The sequence below is a fragment of the Jaculus jaculus genome, chromosome 8 (assembly GCF_020740685.1).
Source record: "Jaculus jaculus isolate mJacJac1 chromosome 8, mJacJac1.mat.Y.cur, whole genome shotgun sequence".
Classification (NCBI taxonomy): Eukaryota; Metazoa; Chordata; class Mammalia; order Rodentia; family Dipodidae; genus Jaculus; species Jaculus jaculus.
Genome location: NC_059109.1, coordinates 114,593,664 through 114,619,105, shown reverse-complemented (window position 1 = coordinate 114,619,105; position 25,442 = coordinate 114,593,664). Strand labels below are relative to the sequence as shown.

Sequence of the window (25,442 nt, the reverse complement as noted above, 5' to 3'; positions counted from 1 at the left end):
TCCTATTTCAGCCTCCAGGGTGCTGGATCTAAAGGCATGTGCTACACTGCCTGGCTGACAGAAGATAACTTTTAACTGGCAGGGCAGAGGCTGAAATTTACCCCCTGGCAGGTCTCCCTGGAGTAGAATTTGGTGCCTTTTATGGTCCCAGGGGATGTGTGTGTCTGCTTCAGGGTTATATGAGAACTACTCTTTTTGGTTGTTTTATGTAGGGTCCTGCTGTAGTCCAGGCTGACCTGGAATTCACTATGTAGTCTCAGAGTGGCCTTGAACTCACAGTGATCCTCCTACATGTGGCTCTTGGTTGCTGGGATTAAAGACGTGCACCATCATGCCCGGCTTATATGAGAACTTCTATTGTAGGCCACCAGCCTTTATCTGCCCTCTGAGGTGGTACACATAGTGTCCTGAATTCTGGGGGACAGGTTTTCTGTTACCTTTTTGTTGGTTCTAGGGCATGAATATCATGCTCTTTCACCTCCTGGCAGTGTCTTTGATCAAAGTAGTTATCTCCCACAGGGAATAGAGGAGTTAGGTTTATAACCCAGGATTCACAGGGCAACTCAACAGTCCTTTTAACACCGGTGAGATCTTTTTAGTCCCTGTGGCATGATTACAGAACCCTGGAAGAAAGGAGCAAGCCTGGAGATTTGTAGCTAACAGGCTCATGTCTTTCTCTTCAGTGCCTGCACTTCTGCATCCCTGGAGCCCTCTTACGTCCTCAGAGCCATCGGCACCGATGAGGATTTAGCACATTCTTCTATCAGGTCAGTGATTTGAGGGCAACTTTGTTTTTTCATTGAGACACAGTTTTTCTAGGGACCAGACTGGGTTTGATCTCACACTCCTCATGTTTCTACCTCCCAAGTGCTAGTGTTACACATGTGTGCCACCATGCCCGATTTATGCAGTGCTAGGTAGAACCCAGGGTTTTGTTTCTACTTGGCAAGCACTTTAAATTTATTTATTTATTTTTGTTTTTCAAGGTAGGGTCTCTCTAGCTCAGGCTGACCTGGAATTCACTCTGGAGTCTCAGGGTGGCCTTGAACTCATGGTGATCCTCCTACCTCTGCCTCCTGAGTGCTGGGATGAAAGGCATGTGCCACCATGCCCAGCTTAAATAGATTTATTTATATTTATTTATTTAATAGAGAAAGAGGAGGAAAGAGTGAGAGAATGTGCGCACCACGGCTTCCAGCCACTGCAAATGAACTCCAGATGCTTGAGCCCCCTTGTGCATCTGGCTTACATGGGTTGTGGGGAATTGAACCTGGGTCCTTTGGCTTTGCAGGTAAATGCCTTAACTGCTAAGCCATCACTGCAGCCCCTATTTATTTATTTATTTATTTATTTTATTATTTTTTTTTTTAAGGTAGGGTCTCACTCTGGTCCAGGCTGACCTGGAAATAACTCTGTCATCTCAGGGTGGCCTTGAACTCATGGCAATCCTCCTACCTCTGCCTCCCGAGTGCTGGGATTAAAGGCGTGAGCCACCACGCCTGGCTATTTATTTATTTTTGAAATATTTTATTTTTCTTTATTTGAGAGTGAGAAATAGGCAGGAAGAGCAAGAAAGAGAGAATGGGCATGCCAGGGCCTCCAGCCATTGCAAACAAACTCCAGATGCATGTGTCCCTTTGTGCACCTGCCTTATGTGGGCCCTAGGAATTGAACCTGAGTCCTTTGACTTTGCAGGCAAGCTCCTTAAACACTAAACCATTTCTCTAGCCCTAAATTTATTTATTTAAGAGAGAGAGTGGGGAAGGTAGAGAACATGGATGTGCCAGGGCCCTCAGCCACTGCAAATGAACTCCACACATGCATGCCACCTTGTGCATCTGGCTTCATGGGCCCAGGGGAATCAAACCTGGGTCCTTTGGCTTTGCAGGCAAGCTCTTTAAACATTAAGCCATTTCTCTAGCCCCGAGTTTATTTATTTAAGAGAGAGAGAGAAAGGAAGGTAGAGAACATGGATGCGCCAGGGCCCTCAGCCACTGCAAATGAACTCCACACATGTGTGCCTCCTTGTACATCTGGGTTACGTGGGTTCTGGGGAATCAAACCTGGGTCCTTAGGCTTCACAAGCAAGTGCTTTAATTGCTAACTCATCTCTCCAGCAAGCTCTTTACCAACCAATCTAGCTGCATCCCAGCCCTTTCTGTGTCTTCTGTGTTGTGGGTCTTTTGTGAACATTGGCCACAAACATTATCCCAGTGCCAGCTCAGACACAGAACTCTTTTACTGTTCTGTGCCTTCTCAGGTTTGGCATCGGTCGCTTCACTACAGAGGAGGAAGTAGACTACACTGTGGAAAAATGCATTCAGCACGTGAAACGTCTTCGAGAAATGAGGTATGCCCTAGTACATCAACAGACTCTTTATAAGGAACAGTACTGCTGGCTCTTCTCATGTCCTTAGGCTATCCATTTCCACTGCTGCAAAATAGTTTGATAGTATTTTATGAATTAGAAATTCCATACAGCAAGAAAGCAAATTTCTTTGGCTTCTTGTTTTCAAAATATATGTGATGTTAAGACTTTAATGACAACTAGTTGAGATTCAATCACAACATAAAGAGATCTGGGGCTGGAGAGATGGCTTAGCGGTTAAGCGCTTGCCTGTGAAGCCTAAGGACCCCGGTTCGAGGCTCGGTTCCCCAGGTCCCACGTCAGCCAGATGCACAAGGGGGCGCACGCGTCTGGAGTTCGTTTGCAGAGGCTGGAAGCCCTGGCGCACCCATTCTCTCTCTCCCTCTATCTGTCTTTCTCTCTGTGTCTGTCGCTCTCAAATAAATAAATTAAAAAATATATATGTATATATGTTTTAAAAATTCCTACATGGGGGCTAGAGAGATGGCTTAGCAGTTAGGCGCTTGCCTGTGAAGCCTAAGGACCCCGGTTCGAGGCTCGGTTCCCCAGGTCCCACGTTAGCCAGATGCACAAGGGGCGCACACGTCTGGAGTTCGTTAGCAGAGGCTGGAAACCCTGGCACGCCCATTCTCTCTCTCTCCCTCTGTCTTTCTCTCTGTGTGTGTCACTCTCAAATAAATAAATTAATTAATTAAAAAAAAATTCCTACATGGGAGTGTTGGTGCACGCCTTTAATCCTACACTCGGAAGGCAAAAGCAGAATTGCCATGAGTTCAAGGCCACCCTGAGACTACATAGTGAATTCCATGTCAGCCTGGGCTAGAGTGAGAACCTACCTCAAAAAAAAAGAACATGCTGGTCATGGTGGTGCACGCCTTTAATCCCAGCACTGGGGAGGCAGAGGTAGGAGGATTGCCGTGAGTTCGAGTCTACCCTGAGACTCCATAGTTAATTCCAGGTCAGCTTGGGCTAGAGTAAGACCCTACTTCAAAAAACCAAACCAAACTAAAATCGAAACTGCAACAAAAAATATTAACATGGGCTGGAGGGATGGCTTTAGTGATTGAAGCACTTGCCTGCAAAGCCAAAGGACCTAGATTCGATTTCCTAGGACCCACATAAGCCAGATGCACAAGGTGGCACATACTTCTGGAGTTGGTTTGCCACAGGTAAAGGTCCTGCCATCCCCATTCTTTATCGACCTCCCTCTCTCTCTTTTCCCCTCTCTCTCTCTGTCAAATAAATAAAATGAATAAGCAAATACAAATATTGCCGGTGTGGTGGCTCACGCCTTTAATATCAGCACTTGGGAGGCTGGGATAGGAGGATCACCATGAGTTCGAGGCCATCCTGAAAGTACATAGTGAATTCCAGGTCAGCTTGGACTAGAGTGAAACTCTACCTCAAAAAAAAAAAATTTTTTTTTAAACCAAACAACAACAACAACAAAAAAAAAACAAGAAAAAATTGCAAAGCTAGAGTTTTATTAGTAACTCAGAGACAGAGTATTTGCCTTGCATGTGTAAAGACCTTGTGTTTGATCCTCAGCACTTTAGAAATCTTTATTGTATTTTTTTATTCATTTATTTGAGAGAAATAAGAGGCAGATAGTGATATTAAATTTTTTTTAAAATTATTTGCAATGAGAGAGAGAAAATGGGTGTGCCAGGGCCTATAGCCACTGCAGATAACTCCAGGCTTATGTGCCACCATGTTCATCTGGCCTACATGGGCACTAGGGAATCAAACCTGGGTCCTGAGGCTTCACAAGGCAAGCACCACAACCTCTAATCCATCTTTCCAACCCCTCAGCACTTTATACACAGGGAAATAGTGGTGTACATCTGCAATCACAGCACTTTGGAGGTAGATGCAGGAGAATCAGGAGTACATGATTGTCTTTTTCTTTTCTTTTTTCATTTTATTTTATTTTGTTATTATTATTATTTTTTGAGGTAGGGTCTCGCTAGCTCAAGCTGATCTTGAATTCACTATGTAGTCTTAGGGTAGCCTCGAACTCACAGTGATTCTCCTACCTCTGCCTCCCGAGTGCTCAGATTAAAGGCATGCACCACCATGCCTGACTCTTTCATAGTAAGTTCAAGGCCAGCTTGGATTAAATGAAACCCTGGCTCACAAAACAGGGAAAGTGCTAGAGAGATGACTTCAGCATTTAAAGGCTCTTAATTGAAAAAAATTATGGTCTGGAATTGATTCCCCATTACCCATGTAAAGCCAGATGCTCAAAGTGGCATATGTGTCTGGACTTTGTTTACATTGGCAGGAGTCCCTGGCGTGCCCATTTTCTCTCTCCTTGCAAATAAATAAGTCAATAAAAATTTAAAGAAAACAAAAGAGGGCCGGAGAGATGGTTCGGTGTTTAAAGTAATTGCTTGCCAAGCCTGATGGCCTGGGTTCAATTACCCTTTACCACGTAAAGCTAGATGCACAAGATGGCACATATGTTTACAGTGGCATGAGGCCCTGGTACGCTCCTGTTCATTTGCTCTCTGTCTCTTTCTAAGTAAATAAAATAAAAAAGAAAGAGGAAAAACAAGAAATCTAGCCCAAAATTATTTATTTATTTATTTATTTTGGTAGGGTCTCACTATAGCCCAGGCTGACTTGGAATTCACTAAGTAGACTCAGGGTGGCCTCGAACTCACAATGATCCTTCTGCCTCTGCCTCCCCAGTGCTGGGATTAAAGGTGTGCGCCACCACATCTGGTTCCAAGAGATTTTTAAACAATATTTTATTTTATTTATTTATTTATTTGACAGAAAGAGAGAGAGAGAAAATGGGCGCAGCAGGGCCTCCAGCCACTGCAAACGAACTCCAGATGCATGTACCCCCTTGTGCATCTGGCTAACATGGGTCCTAGGGAATTGAACCTGGGTCCTTTAGCTTTGTAGGCAAATGCCTTAAGCACTAAACCATCCTTCCAGCCCTCCAAAAGGTGTTAAAATGTGGTCTGGGTGCTTGGAAGATGCCTTAGGGGTTAAAGGTGCTTGTTGCAAAGACAGACAGCCTGGGTTTGATTCCCTAGTGCCCACATGAAGCCAGATGCATAAAGTAGCAAATGCATTTGGAATTTGTTGGCAGTTGTAGGAGGTTATACTAAATAATTGATTTTTTTTGTTGTTGTTGTTGTTTGGTTTTTTGAGGTAGGGTCTCCCTTTAACCTAGGCCGACCTGGATCTTACACTATAGTCCTAGGCTGGCCTTGAACTCATAGCAATCTGCCTATCTCTGTCTCCCGAGTGTTGGGATTACATGTGTGTGCCACCATGCCCAGCAATAAATAAACAAATAAATTTGTTGTTGTTTGTTTGTTTTTTGAGGTAGGGTTTCACTCTAGACCAGGCTGACTAGTATGTAGTCCCAGGTTGGCCTTGAACTCATGGAGGTCCTCCTACCTCAAATAATTTTTTTTTTTTTATTTTTTTTTTGTTGAGGTAGGGTCTTACTCTAGCTCTGGCTGACCTAGAATTCACTATGTAGCCTCAGGGTGGCCTTGAACTCTTGGCAATCCTCCTACCTCTGCCTCCCAAGTTTTGGGATTAAAGGTGTGTGCCACCACTCCCAGGTTTCAAATAATATTTTAAAAATAGAGGTCTGAGGCTAGAGCTCAGTGGTACAGTTCATGTTTAAACATGCCCCAGGCCCTAATTTCCACCCTCCTCACCTTATATAAATAAAAAAATAAATAAATGTATCCAAACAATTACTTCATGAATTAGAGGAATTGTATTATTTAAAGTAGCCAATAAAATGAAATAAAACCTAGCTAGGTGTGGTGGTACACATCTTTAATCCCATAGGCAGAGGCAGGAGGATCACTGTGAGTCTGAGGCTACCCTGAAGCTACATAATGAATTCTAGTCAGCCTGGACTAGAGACCCTACCTCAAAAAAGAAAAACAAAACAAAACAAAACAAAACTATACTCTCAACAATTGGGAGACTGAGGCAGAAAGATCTTGAGTTTGAGGCAAGCCTGGGATACATAGTAAGACCCTGTTATAAAGAAAAAAATAATTTAGGCTGGATAGATGGCTTAGTGTTAGGGTGCTTGCTTGCGAAGCCTAAGGACCCAGGTTTGATTCCCCAGTACCTCCCCAAAGCCAGATGCACAAGGTGGCCCATGTGTCTGGAGTACATTTGCATTGGGCTAGTGGTCCTGGCATGACCATTATCTCTCTCTCTCTCTCTCTAGTAAACATACAAAAATTATTTTAAAAATATTTTTTTATTTATTTGAGAGAGAAAGAAGCAGGTAGCAAGACAATGGGCGCACCAGGACATCTAACCCTGCAAACAAACTCCAGACACATGTGCCACCTTGTACATCTGGCTTATGTGGATCCTGGGTAAATAGAACTTGGGCTCTTTGGCTTTGCAGGCAAGTACCTTAGCCACTAAGCCATCTCTCCAGCTTGAAACAAATTTTGTTTCTTTTTTGTTTGGTTGGGTTTTTCCAAGATGGGTTCTTATTCTAGCTCAGGCTGACCTGAAATTAATGAAGTAGTCTCCGGGTGGCCTCAAACTCACAGTGATCCTCCTACTTCTGCCTCCCAAGTGCTGGGATGAAAGGCATGTGCCACCACACCCAGCCCGAAATTAATTTTTTTTTAAAGAAAAAAATATTTAGGGCTAGGCATATGGCTCAGTGTATAGAATGTCTGGCTTGCATGCACAAAATCCTAAGTTCAATTCCCAGCACAGCATACAATTGGGCAGGAATTGTGGCTCATATCTACCATCCTAGTAGTTGTAAGGTAGAGCCAAGAGGATATGGAGGTCAAGGTTATCCTTAGGTACATTAGAATTTGCAGCCTGGTGGTACAGGAGACCCTCTCTCCCTCCACTCCAAACAAATTCATTCATTCATTCATTCATTTTGTCAGTGCTGGGTCCAGAACTGAGGGCCTTGTGCATGCTAGGTAAGTGCTTTGCCACTGAACTACATTCTCAGCCCAAGCTGACATGAGCTGCCACTAGGACTTCCTTCTATCCAGGTCATCTTCCTAGGAACATTGAGGTCTCTGGATTTTTTGAGAGCTTTCAGAATTCTGTCCTCATACACTTGACTCTTTCTCAAAACTAAAACAAATACTTTAAAAAAGAAATAGAGACATTGGAAGCAAATTTAACTCTGGGGAGATGAAGTTGGCAGAATTGGGTAAGGCAAGCAACTGCTTGCAGATCTTCCCAGTGAATCCCGCCCCCCCCCCTTTTTTGAAAAGTTCAGTTAGTTAGTTGTACATGTCTGTGTGTATGTGTGTCCATGATGCACACAATTTCTGCCACAAATAAATGCCTGTCTGTCTGTATGTGAGTGGTTGGGGAGTTGGACCTAGGCTGGCAGGCTTTGCAGGCAAGTCCCCTCAACGGCTGAACCAGCTCCCCAGCTCCCCCAGCCTGTTTTTCTGAGTCCTAACTTATAAAGTATAACTTTTCCTTTCCTATCTTTTGGATAATGGCCAGAACCCTAGGCATAATTGCCCTGACACTGGGCTGTGCTTTCTCGTTCTTTCTTTGATGACATCCCCATATACAGTGTGCAGCTATTTGCTGACCTTCACTACTGAACTTGTTTGCTTTCTGGATCCTAATTCAAAAGGCAGAACTTCCTGCCTGGCATGGTGGTGCATGCTTTTAATCCCAGCACTCAAGAGGCAGTGGTAGGAGGATCACCATGGGATCGACAAGACCCTTCCTTGAAAACCAAAGGGCAGCGGTGTGTGTGGGGGAGACAGAACTTCCTTTTTTTTTTTCTTCTTTTTTTGAGGTAGGGTCTCAGTCTAGCCCAGGCTGACCTGGAACTGTAGTCCCAGGCTACTTTAAATTCATGGTGATCCTCCTACTTCTGTCTCACGAGTTCTGGGATTAAAGGTGTGCACCACCATATCAGGAAAAAAGCTTAACTTTTTTTTTTGTACAAAACAATCAAGACATTTTTTTAATATACATTGCAAGGTAAGTAGACTTAATTAAAAAACAAAAAAACAATGAAAATAACACCACAGCTGAAGATACAGAGTCCATACAGAAATCAATGAAAAGGACAGACCATCTAAGGAAAATACAAAGATGACACAAAGACAGGCTGGACAGCCCGAGTCAGGGCTCTTGGCTAGAGACGTGCTTTGAGTAGGTTTCTTCTTGCCGGCAATTCTGTTTTTTTTTGTTTTTTTTTTTTTGGTTTTTCAAGGTAGGGTCTCACTCTGGCTCAGGCTGACCTGAAATTCACTCTGTAGTCTCAGGGTGGGCTTGAACTCTCAGCGATCCTCCTACCTCTGCCTCCCGAGTGCTGGGATTAAAGGCGTGTGCCACCACGTCCGGCTAAGGCAATTCTTAAAAGCTGGGGTTTTCCCAGAGCTGGGCAGCCTGTGTGTTGAAAGGGCTGTCGATGTTGGGTTCCCCTAGCAGCAAGATGGTCCTGACATCATACAGCGCTGACCACTTACCTTGAAGATGTCCAAGCAGATGTTACCCTGGGTGTCCACGTTGGGGTGGTAGCAGGGCGTGAGGAACTTCACTGTGGGTGCGTTGTAAGGGTAACCACTGGGGAACTCCAGGGAGAGTTTATGCCTCAGGTCTTCATACACTGTGCCAGCTGCTCCATGGAGGGTCCCTATCCATTTGAAAAGGTTGACTCAGGGCAGGCAGAAATTCCTTTGTCACCAGACATCATGAGGGTCATCAGCTCCTGCTGTAGCCTTTTGCCCACTGGGCCTCGGGCGGCACCCCTGCTGGGCTCAGCTCCTTTCCGGGTGGTGGTGACGCTGGCAGCTTGGGTCGCGGCTCTGGGAGGCCATCCCAGTGGCGCTGGCAGGTTAACTTTCTTACTGTATCTGTCTTCTGCTTCTTAGTAGCTGCCATGATTTACAGTTGCCTGGATGCTTCTTTTCCTTTTTTTCTCTTCTCCTCTTCTCCCCTCCCCTCTTCCTTCTTTCCTTCCTTCCTGTTTTGAGACAGAGTCTCAAAGTCCTAGACTAGCCTCCAACTCACTATGTAGCTGAGGATGACCATGGACTTCTTCCTTTATATACTGAGTGCTGAGCCTACAGGCATCACCATCAAGCCTGGTTTATGCAGTGCTGAGGATTGAACCCAGAGTTTTGTGCATGTTAAACAGGCACTCTACTACCTCACTATATCCCCAGTCCCTGTTGTTGTTTTTCTCCCAAATTCTAATAAGTGGTACTTGAGCTTCAGGGGAAAAGAGGGGGGAGAGAGGGAGCAAGAAAGGAAGGAAAAAGAAAGGAAGGAAGAAAGAAGAAAAGAAAGAAGGAGCCAAGTGTGGTGCACGCCTTTAATCCAAGCACTGGGGAGGCAGAGGTAGGAGGATGCTGTGAGTTTGAGGCCAGCCTGAGATTACATAGTGCATTTCAGGTCAGTCTGGGCTATAGCAAGACCCCACCTTGAAAAACAAACAAACAAAAAAAGGCAAAGAAAGAAGGAAGGGAGGGAGGGAGGCAGGCACTGGGTAGGGTACCACAGGCCCAGATAATTCAGAGCTAAGCTCCAGGTCTAAGAACTATATCAAGGGCTGGAGAGATGGGTCAGTGATCAAAGGCATTTTCTTGCAAAGCCTGATAGCCCAAATTTAATTTCCCGGTACCCACATAAAGCCACATGCACAAAGTGATGCATGTGTCTAGAGTTTGTCTGCAGTGGCAGGAGGCCCTGGGATACTTACTCTCTCTCTCTCTCTCTCAAATAAATAAATAAAAAGAACTATGGGCTGGAGAGATGGCTTAGCAGTTAAGGTGTTTGCTTGTGAAGCCAAAGGACATAGGTTCAATTCCCCAGGACCCACATAAGCCAGGTGCACAAGAGGCACATGCATTTGGAGTTCATTTGCAGTGGCTGGAAGCCCTGGCAAGGCCATTCTCTCTCTTTCTGTCTCTCTCTTTCTCTGCTTGCAAATAAATAAAAATTTTTTTAAAAGAACTATATCAGGCCTAGGACTAGAAAGGTGGGTCAGTGATTAAAGGTGTTTGCTTGTAAAGCCTGATAGCCTAGGTTTGATACCCCAGTACCCACATAAAGCTAGAAGCACAAAGTAGCACATAAATATGGAGGGAGTTTGTAGCAGCAGGAGGTCCTGGTGCATCCATGTCTCTGTTTCTGTCAAATAACAAAATTAATTGAAAACAAACCCAGGTCTTTATTTATTTATTTGAGGTAGGGTCTCCCTCTAGCCCAGGCTGACCTGGAATTCACTAGGTAGTCTCACAGGGGCCTCGAACTCTTAGTGGTCCTACCTCTGCCCCCTGAGTGCTGGGATTAAAGACATGTGCTAACATGCCTGGCTTTGGTCTACTTATTAAATATTTTATTTTTATTTATTTATTTGAGAGAGAGAGGGAGGGAGTGGAAGAAAGAGAAAGAATGGGCCTATCATGGCCTCCAGCCACTGCGAATGAACTCCAGATGCATGCACCACCATGTGCATCTGGCTTATATGGATATTAGGAAATTGAACCTGGGTCCTTAAGCTTTGCAGTCAAGTGCCTTAACTGGTAAGCCATCTTTCTAGCTGCCAGGCCTGTTTTTGTTAATAGGCCATTTGTGGTGGGCATTAGTAGAAGGGCTGAAACTTACTGCTTGTATTTATTACAGGTATTGTTTCCCCCAAGAATACTTTATCCTTCCAGAACTGGGATGGGCTTCAAGACCACACTTTTAGCTCATCAATTTAGGGTCCCATTGGGCTGACCCTGTAGTATATATATTTGTGTGTGTGTGTGTGTGTGTGTGTGTGTGTGTTTTGTTTTGTTTTTCAAGGTAGGGTCTCTCTCTAGCTCAGGCTGATCTGTAATTTACTCTGTAGTCTATGGATGGCCTTGAACTCATGGTGATCCTCCTACCTCTGCCTCCTGAGTGCTGGGATTAAAGGCATGCACCACCCTGCCTGGCTTATTTTTTTACTTTTTCCTGTTTGTGGAAGGTGGAGAGAGGCTAAAACTGGCTAGGATATAAAGCTGGAAAAGACCTGTTACCCTCCTGTGTTAGGGTCCACCAGGACAAGACAGGAGAGACAAGGACAGAAGTCGTTGATTAGAGCCTCAGAGCCAATGTTGGCTGCTTCCTAGCTAAGCCTTCACTCATTCAATGCTTCTTCTCTTTGACAGTCCTCTCTGGGAGATGGTGCAGGATGGCATTGACCTCAAGAGCATCAAGTGGACCCAACATTAGCAGAATGGACCCCTGACTTTGCATTTGCCTGGCCCCTCTTGTCTCACTGATTCATGCATTGCCAGATGCTTCATTACACCCAGTGGGTGGTCCATGGTCAAACCAGAATTGGAATAGCCCAGTTGCCTTCACCACAGCCCACTTTCAAGTCTGAAACACAAGGAGAGTATAATTCCCCAGCCTTAGCTCCTTTGTAGAGGCGTATTCCCTGTTTCTTTTCACAAGTTCTTCTGGCCTTACAGTATGTGGACATTTTATCCTAAAGGACTAAAGACATTTATTATGATATTGCTGCTGGATACATCTGTCTTTGCGGGAGGACAGCGAGAGGAACTGGAAGTAAGCTCTTTGTCCAAAGACTGCTGTTTTGTGTGAATATTTGAATCATCACTTTCTGCTGCTTACCTGGACTGGCAACGTTGGCAACAAGCATAATCAACTGATTTCATCTTTTTTTTTTTTTGGTCTTTAAAGGGCATCTCTTCATATTGACTGTGACGCAAACAGCAAGTCTTAGAAAAGGCTTGTCTTCTATCTATTTCATCTTCCTCCTCCTCCTTTTTTTTTTTTTTTTGTTCATCTATTATTTGAATAACTTAAGGTTTTTTCCTTGAAATTTGTTAACTTGAAGAGTGGAGAAATAAATTCACTTTCTTCCATTTACTCTGTGACCTTATATATATTTATATATATTAAATTTATTTGCAAGCAGAGAGAGAGAGAAGAAAGACAGACAGACAGAATGTGTGCACCAGGTTCTCCAACCACTGAAAATTAACTCCAGATACATGTACCACTTTGTGCATCTGGCTGTATGTGTGTATTGGGGAATTGAACCCAGGTTATTAGGTTTTGCAGGCAGGCACCTTAACTGCTGAGCCATTCCTCCAACTCTCCCCCCATTTAAAAAAAAAATTTTGGAGGGGCTGAAGAGATGGCTCAACGGTTAAGGTGCTTGCTTGCAAATGTAAGGACTCATGTTTAACTCTCCAGGTCCAATATACACCACAAGCACAAGGTGATGCAAACACGCAAGGTCCTATATGCACACATGATGACACATACTTCTGGAGTTCAAGTGCTATGGCTAGAGGCCCTGGTGCACCAATTGTCTCTCATAAAAAATACTAAGGGTAGGACTTCTTACAACATGCTCCCCCCAGACACAAAATAGCCTGGATATCCATGACCTCACAGTGCCCAACACTACCTACACAAGACCATCGTAAGAGGAGGAAAAGATCATGACATCAAAATAAAAGAGAGACTGATTGAGATGCGGAGGGGATATGATGGAGTGGAGTTTCAAAGGGCAAAGTTGGGAGAGGGAGGTTATTACCATGGTATATTTTTTATAATCATGGAAGTTGTTAATAAAAATTTGAAAAAAAAAAGATTGAAATCAAAGGTAAAAAAAAATGCTAATAATTTTGGTGGCGGGGCATAGTGGGACATGCCTTGAATCCCAGCATTTGGGAGGCAGAGTTAGGAGGATCACCATGAGTTCAAGACTGCAGAGTGAATTCCAGATCAGTCTGGGCCAGAGTGAAACCCTACCTCGAAGCCCCCCCACCCCGAAAAAAAAACGAAGTGGCTGGAGGAATGGCTTAGCAGTTAAGGCATATGCCTGGTAAGTCAAAAGACTCGGGTTTGATTTCCCAGGACCCATGTAAACCAGATGCACAAGGTGGCGCATGTGTCTCAAGTTCATTGCAGTGGCTGGAGACCCTGGTGCACCCATTATTTCTCTGTCCCTCTCTTATCTGCCTTTTTCCCTCTCTTGCTGTCTCAAATAAATAAATACAATATTTTTTTTCTGTTTTTTAAAAATTTTTTAAAAAAAGTGCCGGGCATGGTGGCACGCGCCTTTAATCCCAGCACTTGGGAGGCAGAGGTAGGTGGATGACTGTGAGTTCGAGGCCACCCTGAGATTACATAATGAATTCCAGGTCAGCTTGGACTGGAGTGAGACCCTACCTTGAAAAAAAAAGAAAAAAAAAAGTAATTTTGTGGCTAAAGTACTTGCCTGCAAAGCCCAAGCACCCAGTTTGATTCCCCAGCACCCACGTAAAGCCAGATTTACAAAGTGGGGCATGCATCTGGAGTTTATTTGTAGTGGCTGGAGGCCCTGTGTGCCCATGCTCTCTGTGGCTCTTCTATCTATGTAGTCTCAGGCTGGCCTCACATTACCCCCGGTGTGCTTACCTGTGCCTCCCCAGTGCTGGGATTAAAGGCGTGCACCAGCCACCATGCGCAGCTCAATTTATTTTTAAATATTTTTATTTATTCACTTGAGAGAAAGAGAGGGTAAGAGAACAAGTGAGCTAGTGAATGCTGTGTGCTTGACGGTGTCTTTCAGCAACAGCAAATGACCTCCAGAGGCACGCGCCACTTTGTGAATTGACTGATGTGGGTCCTGGGGAGTAGAACCTGGGCCATTAAGCTTTGCATACAAACACCTTTAACCATTCTCCAGCCCTCACATTTTTTTATTTTTTTTTTTTTTTGAGGTAGGGTCTCGCTCTAGCTCAGGCTGACCTGGAATTCACTATGTAGTTTCAGGGTGGCCTTGAACTCATGACGATCATCCTACCTCTGCTGCCCGAGTCGTGTGCCACCACGCCGGAGCAGGTTTTTGTTGTTGTTGTACTTGTCAGTATCGAGAAAAGTGGTTACTACCTGTTTGGTCCTCAGAACAATTCTGCTAGATAGGTAGGCACTGTTTCCCGTCTTTCCCAGAGGCTCAAAGCAGTGAAGCTGGGCTGTAGAAATAGCTTAACGCGTTTGCCTACAAAGCCAAAAGGACCCTTGGTTCCATTCTCCAGGACCCACGTTATTATAGCCAGCTGCACAAGGGGGCGCATGCATCTGGAGTTCGTTTGCAGGAGACTGGAGGCCCTGGCGCGCCCATCCTCTCCTTCCCTCCCTCTCTCTCAAATTAAAACAAAGAACAACAACAAAACAAAACAACACAAAACTGAAGCCATCTGCAGAAAGGTCTCCAGGGCGGGGAAGACGTGGACACCCGCCGGAGGATCTGTCTTGGGCGCGAAGACCGCCGAGACGCTAACTCCAAAGCCCCTCCTCCCCCCCCCCCCCCCGCCGCGCCACGGGGCGGTGCGCGCCGGCCAGAGCCCTCAGCGCGCCTGCGCCTCCGCCCTCCCCGTGACGTCACGCGCCCGCCCCGCCCCTCGCGGAACGCGGCGCTGCCGAGCGGGCCGGCGGCCATTTTGTGAAGCGGCCGCGGTGGTGGTGCCTGCGGTGGGCGGCGAGCGGGCAGCCGTTCGGGCTTGGGGCTGTCGGCCGCGGGGCAGAGGCAGTGGCGCGCGCGCGCGCGGGGGGTAACTCGGGTCTGGGTTCTGGTCCCGCGCAAGCTCTCCCGGGTAAGACTCCGGCAGCCCCGGAAGAACGGGCGGGGCCGTGCGGGGCTCGAGCCGCCCCTTGGTGGCTCGGGGCGGGGCCTTGCCCAGGCCTCCGGAGCCCCGCGAGCGCCCTACACAAAAGGGGTCCCCGAGGGACCAGGGCTTACGGGGGGGTGGCCCCGAGGGGCCCCCACTGTACTCCCGTGCGGCCGGAGAAGATGGGGCCATCGCGAGGATGTCCCCGGTGGTCCGACAGAGAGAGAGAGAGAGGGAGGGGGGACGGCAGGCGCAGTCGTGGGCGTCCCATGGCCCGTGAGCTAACGGGGCTTTACCGTGGGAACACCCACGCAGGACGGGGCAGGACTCCTTGCTAGGGCTCCAGACGAGCTTCGAGAAGTCACACCCGTGCCCGAAGCGCGGGGATGATCGGTAGCGAGGACCCCTGGAAGTGGAAAGGAGAGTTCCCCTGGCCTGCCGGGAGAGAGGCGCCTGCTACACCTGGGGTGGGGGAGGGGGAGGTAGGAAGTTCCGGTCGGTACTTGGCCCAGTCCGGGGACGAAGGCTCGGTACCCGGCCTCCTTAGTGGCTTCCAAGGTGCAAGGGGATTGATAAGCAGTGAAAGGGGTTCTGGGGTCGTAGGCAGTCTGGGGAACCGCCCTCCCGTAGCGAGGGGGCTGTAGTAAGGATGCCAACGAGCCCGCCCGTGGTCCCCCGAATTGAGAGGGGTCCTGCCGTCAAAGCTGCTCCCTTTGGGGTAAAGGTCCTGGGAGGAGGGAGGATGGGTGCTCCTGTAGCTTAAGTTTCCCTGAAGCTTGGCAGCGCTGGTTTGCAGCCATGTGAAAGGGGTGGGAGAGCCCTTGGGGATCTACAGGCTAGTGACCAGGTATGGACATCCGTGCGGCTGGTTTAGTAAGTTCGTGGACTTAGGTGTGTGCTTCCAGTGAGCTCCTGTGTGGGTTAGTTAGTTACCAGGGTTAATTCAGTGCTAAACCTCCACTTCAGGTAGGGAGTATTTTGCATAGGAATTGCAGGTTGTGTGAAAGAGGTTTTTGGATCCTTAAACTTTTCTTGGCTTTTAGATTCCCAGAGATGACTAAGGGCAGTCCGCCGGAACCATTTTGTATTTAAGCTGATGCCAGCGTATATAACCTGATGAATGCCAACTGATGGCTTGCTGAAGGGACAGGCAGTGAGAGAACTGTTTCAGAGATTCTTGGATGGTTTGAAATGAAGTTTTGTTTGTATTTTTTTGCAAAGCTCAGCCACAAAGATTTCCTGGGATCTTGTTAACTAGTGTATATTGTTAGTGTGCTTCGGGGCATTTGCAGTTGGAAAAAAATCCCACAAGTCCATACATGTAGGGAAGTATTATTGGTTGTACTGATTTTTGGAATTTGGTATTTTTGGCAGAGTGATTTTTGTATTTAGTGGAAAGCGTTCAGGCATAAGAATATTGAAAGTTTAGAAGAACTTTTCACATAACTTATGGTAATTTAATTTTTTAAGGAAATAAATGTTTGGTTTGTTTAAATGAGTTCACAAGGATGTGCTTAGTACGTGTTGGGCAGTTGACCAAAAGAGGGAATGCATTTTTATATCGCTTTTTAAAAATTAATGTTGGTTCCTTTATGGTATATAATTTTAATTTTTCTTATGTTCAGATCTGTCAGGTGAAATGGGAAGCTCTAGAAACCATGTAGTTACTTATTTGTTAATGTTTTATGACCAGTACACCTTAGGCTTCTTTTGACATGTCATGTTTTGATTGACTGAATATTGAAGGTTTGGGGGTTGTTGGTATATATGGTTTTTTTTAGGTGTAAAACTTGATTTTGTAGGTCATTGTGTACCAGATACTAGAATCCAGTGCTAATATTGATAGTACTTTTACTTGCGGAGAGCCACTCCATTATTTGGTTTATTTTCTTTTTCCTCTTTTTGTTTATTTGGAGACAGGATCTTGCTGGCCTTGAACTCTTGATTTTCTGCAGTTGCTGGGATTGCACTTGTGCCGCCACACCGTTCAGTTTGAATGCTTTTCTTCTGTAGATGTTCTGCCAGTAATTGTACAGCATAAATGCTTTTAGATATCCCTTAAAATCCAGTTTCATACCTGATGCCTGGCCCTAACTTCTTAGTAAATTACGTAAGTGATTATCATTAAATGTTTTAGGTCAACCAATAGGAAAATAATTTCATTTCATTTGTGGTTTTATCAGATTTTACTGCCAACCATCTGTATACCGTTTGATTTGCCCAGAGTGTAAAGCAAGCTTTTAAATCTAAAAGCCATAGTGAAGGTGGATGTGGTTGGTTAGTTAGAAGTAATGTTGTTGCTTTGACGTGTAAACCAAGATAATGAACATTTTATTGATATGAAAATAATATTAAAGTCTTTGGCATGAGGAACATCTTATATACAAATGTTTTTTGAATTGTTGCCTTTTGTGTATTGATTGGAAGTAAATGAGAAAATTTAGCAATGTATCACATTTTCAGCAGTGTCAGAATATTTATTAAGAATGATCCCAGAATTTGAAATGTATCCCATTTGATGATAGGGGACAAAATTAAATGGAGGTAGCCATGGTTTCATGATGCCTTCTGTGATGTGATATACTACGTAGCTGTTATACTGCTCGTAGCCCCCGTGCCCATGGTAATTGGTTCTCTGTTGCTTATCTCGGAGGCGAACACTTGAGGGGTCACTGGTTGTTTTGTTTCTTAGATTTGAAGTAGCTAGCTCTGCTGTGCCCTGATTCTCCAGTGAAGACTGATGGCTGAACAAAGTGAAAATTCACTTCTGGGTGCTTATCAGATGAAGAGGGAAATGGCCAAGGTTTAGTTTGTGCCTTCATCTCTTAGTAAAGAGGTTTGTTGTCAGACACTTATCTTGAAGTTCCAAGTGATTGGAAAGACTAGTAAATAAGAAAGTTGTATCTTTTCAGATATAGATATTTGTAATTTAAGCAGATATTGCCTTGAAATGGGAAATAAACTAAGCAAGCTTACTGCTGTAGATATCATTGGATCGGTGGCAAACCAGCCTCACTTTCTCCTTGGTTATACCTACACTTTATGTATAGATAGTATACAGCAATTTGTTTATAAGATAGCCTCTTCCTTTGTAGCCCAGACTAACCTCAAAACCCAGAATTCTCCTGCCTCTGCTTCCTAAGTGCTAGTATTATTATAAGCTTATGCCCCGCCATGCCTGCTGAACTGTGTATTTTTAGATGTTTTGTTGTATAGAATTATTTCAGTCTTCCAAAGTTTGCCAGACCTTAAGGTGAGTAAGGGTAGATTTTGGGATTCTACATTCAGTTGCTAGCTGACATTTCAGCGTGTAGGAATACACACGTTCTTGGAAAGCAGTACTTCACCTACCTTACTGTCTGGCGAAGAGATCTAGCCCCAAGGGTTGTAAAGTTCTGGCCTTGAGCTTTCCTTGCCATGAGGTGGGATGGGACATCCCCTTTAGTGTTTGTGTTGATTCTGTGTTACACGTTGGACACAAAACATGAACTGTGTTTTCAGCTTTTCTTTTTGCAACAAAACTTTTCCTCCTGATTGTTAAAGTAACTTCTGACAAACTTGAAATTTTTGGGTCGGACTAGGGTGCTTAAATGGCTGATCTGATTATTTTGTTCTCAACATGGACATAGGATGCCACCTTGGGTCTGGAAGAAAAAAGGCCGAGGGACCTTGTTTTCCTTCTATTTAGAGCACATCTGGCCCTCTGCCAGGTGTTTTGTCTCTTATTACTTTCTTTTTTGTTTGTTGGAAACAGTCTCATTATGTATCCCAGGATATACTGCAGGCTCCTGCCTCTGCATCCTAGAGTGGTGAGCACACACCACCAGGTCCTGTTAAACCAGGCTTTTGGTTTGTTTTTGTTTTTTGAGGTAGGGTCTTAACTCTAGCCCAGGCTTACCTGGAATTCACTTTGTAATCCCATGGTGGCCTTGAACTCATGCGGATCCCTCTACCTCTGCCTCCCGTGTGCTGGGGTTAAAAGGCATGCGCCACCACCTGGGCTTTAAACCAAGCTTTCTGAGTTAGAATCTCCAGCAGTTGTCATGTTTATCAAGGCTTAACTAGAAAAGTACCTGGGTTCTGTAGTTCCGAGAGCTACATGTTGCACCAGTGCATGCCCTTTCATACTACTTTATTGGTTGCAACTTTTTTTTTCTTTTCCTACTTGTGTTTCCCTTTGTGGCCAGTTTTAGAAACTGTTAGATACTGCTTTTCAAATGAAAAGTTTAAAAAACTCAAAGCCAGTTACCCTGACTCATGCCTATAATGCCAGCACTCTAGTGGCTGAGGTAGGAGTTCTAGGTCAGTCTGGGCAAAAGTGAAACCCTGTCTTGAAGAAACAAACAAAAAAACCTGTTTAGGGCTGGAGAGATGGTTTAGTGGTTAAGATCTCACATAAGCCAGATGTACAAGGTGGTACATGCATATAGAGTTTGTGTGCAGTGGCTGGAGGCCCTGGCAGGTCTGTTCTCTCTCTCTCTCTCTAATAAAAGTAAAAAAATTTAAGCAGGGTATAGTAGCACATACCTTTAATCTCAGCACTTGGGAGTCATAGATAGGAGGATTGCTGTGAGTTCGAGACCACCCTGAGACTACATAGTTAATTCCAGGTCAGCCTGGGCTAGAGTGAGACCCTACCTTGGGAAAACAAACAAAAACCCTCACTGTACACTGTTATTTAAGTTGCTGACTAAAAGATATTTTAGCTCATCTTTTCAAATATTTTATTTATTTATTATTTTGAGAGAGGGAGAGGCAGATAAGAGAGAATAGGTGTACCAGGGCCTCTAGCCACTGAAAACAAACTCCAGACATATGTGCCATCTGGCATCTTGTGCATCTGGCTTATTTTGAACTTGGATCCTTAAGCTTTCCAGGCAAGGGTCTTAACTGCTAAGACATCTCTCTAGCCCTAGCTTGTCTTTTATATTTATTTTTTAAAAAATATTTTAATTTGCCGGTTGTAGTGGCGTACACCTTTAATCCCAGCACTTGGGAGGCAGAGTTGGAGGATCAGCATGAATTATGAGGCCTTAGGTTAAATCCCCAACATTATCCATTCCCCTCCCAAAAGGTAATAATTTTAAAATGACCTCTTAAATATAATTATTTAATCATTTGGTCATATTTATTGCTTGTGAGTTATTTAGAATTTTACTAGCTTGGAAGAAATTCCACTGAAAGATGAGTGTCGTCTTTTTAATTTTTAAAAAAAAAAACATTTTTATTTATTTATTTATTTATTTATTTATTTTTTTATCTTTTTTTTTGGTTTTTCGAGGTAGGGTCTCACTCTGGTCCAGGCTGACCTGGAATTAACTCTGTAGTCTCAGGGTGGCCTTGAACTCATGGCGATCCTCCTACCTCTGCCTCCCGAGTGCTGGGATTAAAGGCGTGCGCCACCACGCCCGGCTCATTTTTATTTATTTATTTGACAGAGAAAGAGGGAGAGAAAGAGACATTGGGTGCTTCAGGGCCTCCAGACACATGCACCCCCTTGTGCATATTGCTGATGTGGGTCCTGGGGAATCAGACCTGGCTCCTTTGGCTTTGCAGGCAAGTGCCTTAACTGCTAAGCCATCCCTCCAGCCCTTTTGTTGTTGTTTTTATTTTGAGATAGGGTTTTGCTAGGTAGTTTAGGCTGAACTCAGATTTTTAACAATAGTCTTCCTTCTTTAGTTTCCCAAATGCTGAGATTATGCACCACCATTACCAGCTTTAAGGGACTTTTTTTTTTTTTTTTTTTTTGAGGTAGGGTTTTAGTCTAGTCCAGGCTGACCTGGAATTCACTGTGTAGTCTCAGGCCTTAAACTCATGGCCTATCCACCTACCTCTGCCTCCCAAGGGCCATGATGTCCAGCTTTTTTTTTTTTTTTTTTTTTGAGATAGGGTCTCAGTCTAGCTCAGGCTGACCTGGAATTTATTCTGTAATCCCAGGCTGGCTTCAAACTCACAGTGATCCTCTTACTTCTGCTTCCTGATTTAGGGAAGTTATTAAAATTTATTTACTTATTTGAGAGAGTAAAACAGGTGGATGCACCAGGGCCTCTAGTCACTGCATAAGAACTTCAGATGTATGCATCACCTTGTGCATTTGGCTTTATGTAGGTACTGGGGAATCAAACCCAGGTCCTTAGGCTTTGCAGGCAAGCACCTTAACTACTAAGCCTTCTTTCTTTCCAGGCTCCCCCTCCCCATTTAGGGAACTTTTCTTTTTTGGTTTTTTTTTTTTTTTTTTGATTTTTTGAGGTAGGGTCTCACTCTATCCCAGGCTGACCTGGAATTCAGTATGTAGTCTCAGGGTGGCCTGGAACTCACGGCAATCCTCCTACCTCTGCCTCCCAAATGCTGGGATTAAAGGCGTGTGCCACCACGCCTGGCAAGGGAACTTTTTTTAACTTTATTTATTTGCAAGCAAAAAGAGAGAGAAGAAATACAGATAGAGAGAGAATGGGCATACCAAGGCCTCTAGCCCCTGCAAATGAACACATGTGCCCCTTGTGCCTCTGGCTTATGTGGGTCCTGGGGAGTTGAACCTAGGTCCTTTGGGTTTGTAGGCAAATGCCTTAATCACTAAGGCATCTCTATGCCCCCCCCCCCCTTTTTTTTCTTTCTTCAAGGTATGGTCTTACTGTAGCTCAGGCTGACCTTGAATTTGGTATGTAGCCTCAGGGTGGCCTGGATCGCACTGTGATCCTCCTACTACCTCTGCCTCTCAAGTGCTGAGATTAAAGGCGTGTACCACCACGCCCGCCCGGTTTAGGGAACTTTTTCAACAAGTGTTTTGGAACGATTGTGGTCATAGAAGAATTTTCCATAATATGTTGAATTCCAGTGGAATTAACCCTTATAGCCAGGACTTTAAACTATGTTTTGTGATAGTTTATGGTACGTTGGTGCAAAGGGACATACAGAAGAGTCATTGCAGTGATTTCCATGAGTATCCTTGATGACTTAATCTGTCCAGGAATTGTTACTATGTGAACTTGTATGTTTTCATCAAGTTTATTGGGAACATAGGAAAAGAGTTTGATGTTGGATTTACGGAGTTTTCAGGAGTGGTATAGTCAAGTGATAAGAGCAGTTTTACCAGATGGATTTTATAACTATTTAAGTATTTGACTTATTTATTCTTGGGCTAAATTTGTGGCACATTTTTGATACATGTAAATATATAAATACTTTGAATGATTCTCGGACTTTTAAGCAACATCAAGTTAGAGCATGTGTGGGATTTTGATATATGTCTTTCCCTTTTTTTGTATTTAATGTACATTCTAATGAAATACTCTGGTGGTTTCAAACTCCTCTTCTTAATGTACAGTTCAGTGTGGCCTGTGCATATTGTTTTGTGTTTCCTGAATTGATTTTTGCCTCCATTTATTCTCTATTGCAGTCTAAAGTTGGTTTTAATTGGTTGCCTACAGGATTGACTTGGCCTCTGCTTGTTAAGAAATACATCTCTTGTTTAACCAAGGTAAGAGATTTTGAATAGGTTTGTTTTTATACAAAGTAAAATGAGTTGCTTTATTAGGAAACATGAAAACCTGTAGTAACTGAATTGTATGTGTGTTTACAAGTTTACCTGGGGGTGGGTAGGGTGAATACTTGTTGCTTCCTTCTTTGAGGGTCTATTTTATATGGATGCATTTTTTTTTCAAAGTTTTTTGAGGTAGTGTCTCTATCTAGTCCAGGCTGACCTGGAATTCACTATGTAGTCTCAGGCTGGCCTCAAACTCTTGGCAATCCTCCTCTTATGTCTGCCTCTCAAGAGCTGGGATTAAAGGCATGCACCACCCATGCGTGGCCCAGGATGCATTTCTTATTGCTAGGTAGTGAGCAGCTGGTTTTCTGCCCCCCTTCATTATTCTGAGTGAATTTTAAATAGAGGTACTTGATGTTGGTATGTTTAGTTACAATCTCTAGAAATCAAAGTATAGATGTTAGATTTTAGAGTACACATTTTAATCTTTACATGAAACCTTAGCAGTTCATTCTAACTTTTTAAACTAGCCTCACACTGGGTCTTAGTAGCAGAATCACAGATGTTGCTTAAGATATTTTTCAGAACCTGAAAATTTACTCTTCAGATGGCTTTATGAATAAATCTTGTGTTGGACTTTGGTTTACTTAGCCCTTTTCTAGCTGATAATCTGAGGCAGGTTTTCTACAGCATGTTTTCATGAGTATTTTGTACAGACTTTCAGTAAATCTCTTCTCAGAATATGGTTGAATGACTTACTAGGTATGCCATTTAGCTTTGTGTTCAATTTATGTTCTTGTTCTCATTTTATTGACCAAGTGTGAATTGAAGCATCTTTCTCATGTTATTTGGGTCACTGGGATATGCGTGTTTAAGTTGAACAGAAATGCCATCACTTTATTTATTTATTTATTTATTTATGTATTTATTTAAGAGAGAGAGAGAAGACGTATCAGGGCCTCCAGCCACTGCAAACAAACTCCAGATGCATGCGCCCCTTTGTGCATCTGGTTTACATGGGTCCTTTGAGAATCCACCTGGGATCCTTTGGCTTTGCAGGCAAAGACCTTAACCACTAATTCCTTCTTTCTAGCCTGCCATCACTGTTTTGTACATAAATATATTTCCAGATTCAGTAAGGAATATGAACTTTGTTCAGTTACTTGGAAACTTACTGATAAAACAAAGAGAAAATCTATTGGTGTGATGATTTTTAGTTTTTCTTCTTGCCCCCTTCTATCCCCAGTATGGGGATTGAACCTAGGGCCTTATGCATGCTAAGGCTAAATATATACTCTATTGCTGGATAGTACCTTTTTCATTCTTTCTCTTTGTTTTTCTTTTTCCTTTTGTATTTTCAAGGTAGCGTCTCATTCTAGTTCACTCTAGCGCAGGCTGACTGGCAGTGACTATGTAGTCTCAAGCTGGGCTTGAACTCATGGTGATCCTCCTATCTCCTCCTTTCAAGTGCTGGGATTAAAGGCATGCACTACCATACCCTGGTTATTGATTTTTTTTTTTTTTTTTTGAGATAGGGTCTTATTCTAGCCAGGAATTCAGTATGTAGTTTCAGGATGGCCTCTAACTCATGGTGATCCACCTACCTCTGCCTCCCAAGTTCTGGGATTAAAGGTGTGCACCACCAGACCTGGCTTCTAGACAGTATCTTTAGCCCTAGTTTTTCTTGTTCACTCTTGTAGCCCACAAATGAAAATTTTTGCCCAGCCTCTCCTATTTGCTAATGTTTTATGATGGCTTTATAAAGTATTCTTTGTTTGCTAGTCTATCTTTCTGGGTTAATTTTTTTTTTTTTCGAGGTAGGATATCACTGGCTCAGGCTGAAGATTTGTTTTTATTGTATGATGTGAGACATGTCAAAACCACTCTGTATTTCTATTTTGCATGTAGCAGTCTCAATACCGAGATACACTTACAGATTTTCTTATGTTAAATTAGGATTTAGGACTGGGGAAATGGCTCACCAGTTAAGGTGGTTGCCTGCAAAATCTTAACAACCTGAGTTCTGATTCCCCAGCACCCATGTAAAGTCAGATGTACAAAGTAGTGCATACATCTGGAGTTCATTTGCAGTGGTTAGAGGCCCTGGCATGCCCATTTTCTCTCTTCTTCTTTGCTTGCAAATAAATTTTAAAAAATAAACAGAATTTATATCATAATTGCCATTGAAAAATTCCTTTCATGGAGTTACATATCTTCAAGCCCCTCTATTGTTCTTGTTTGAGAAGTACGTAAGCTAGATCTAAAATAATAACTTCTCAGAGCCAGGGTTTTGGGGAGGGGATTCAAGGTAGGGTCTCGCTCTAGCCCAGGCTGATTTGGAATTTACTGTGTAGTCTCAGGGTGACCCCAAATTCATGGCAGTCATCCTACTTTTGTCTCCCAAGTGCTGGGATTAAAGTTGTACACCAGCATGCCCAGCTAGAGCCAGTTTTAATAGGCTTATTTTAAAAAGTTTTATCACATTAGTTGCAAACTACTATTTTTTTCAGTCCCAAGATTGAACTTGGGCTGGTTTTAAAAGATGCTATTAAAACTGAAATTATGATGGTGCCAGGTGCCATAACAGTATAGAGGGGCACCCTGAAATTTTTTTTGCTTTTTAATCTTTAGTTTAAAAAATATTAATTTATTTGAGGGGGACCAGATTGAAAGAGAATGGATGTGCCAGGCCATCTAGCTGCTGCAAATGAACTCCAAACGCATGTGCTACCTTATGCATCTGGCTTACGTGGGTCCTAGGGATTCAAACCAGGGTCCGTCGGCTTTGCCGGCAAGTGCAATATATAGGTATATATATCTGAGATACAGAAAGTGGGTATGGGTGTGCCAGGACCTATTGATTCTACAGATGAACTCCAGGCCAGCAGGCTTTGGAAGGATGTTCCTTGAACTGCTGGGCCATCTTCCCAGCCCTCTTTTGATTTGTTTTGTTTTGTTTTTTGAGGTAGGGTCTCACTGTAGCCCA

The 25,442-nt window shown here is 43.9% G+C and overlaps 2 protein-coding genes and 1 pseudogene across 5 annotated transcripts in view; 2 read left to right on the top strand and 1 right to left on the bottom strand.

The window, feature by feature from the left end:
* The window catches only part of Nfs1 (NFS1 cysteine desulfurase), a 31,864-nt gene extending 19,624 nt beyond the window's left edge, over positions 1-12,240 (top strand). The window contains exons 11-13 of the mRNA XM_045157463.1: positions 684-767; positions 2,261-2,350; positions 11,512-12,240. Coding sequence (XP_045013398.1) covers positions 684-767; positions 2,261-2,350; positions 11,512-11,575 — 238 coding nt within the window. The 3' untranslated portion in view covers positions 11,576-12,240. The remainder of the gene's footprint in view (positions 1-683; positions 768-2,260; positions 2,351-11,511) is intronic.
* On the bottom strand, positions 8,492-9,189 carry LOC105944731 (annotated as a pseudogene).
* Positions 12,241-14,838: 2,598 nt separating the features above from the next.
* Positions 14,839-25,442, top strand: part of Cpne1 (copine 1) — a 49,093-nt gene continuing 38,489 nt past the window's right edge. Inside the window, exons 1-2 of one of the 4 annotated variants that reach the window (XM_045156569.1) lie at positions 14,839-14,958; positions 22,370-22,450. The gene's annotated coding sequence lies outside the window, so the exon portion shown is untranslated. The remainder of the gene's footprint in view (positions 14,959-22,369; positions 22,451-25,442) is intronic. The other 3 variants (XM_045156564.1, XM_045156565.1, XM_045156566.1) reach the window with 3 other exon arrangements.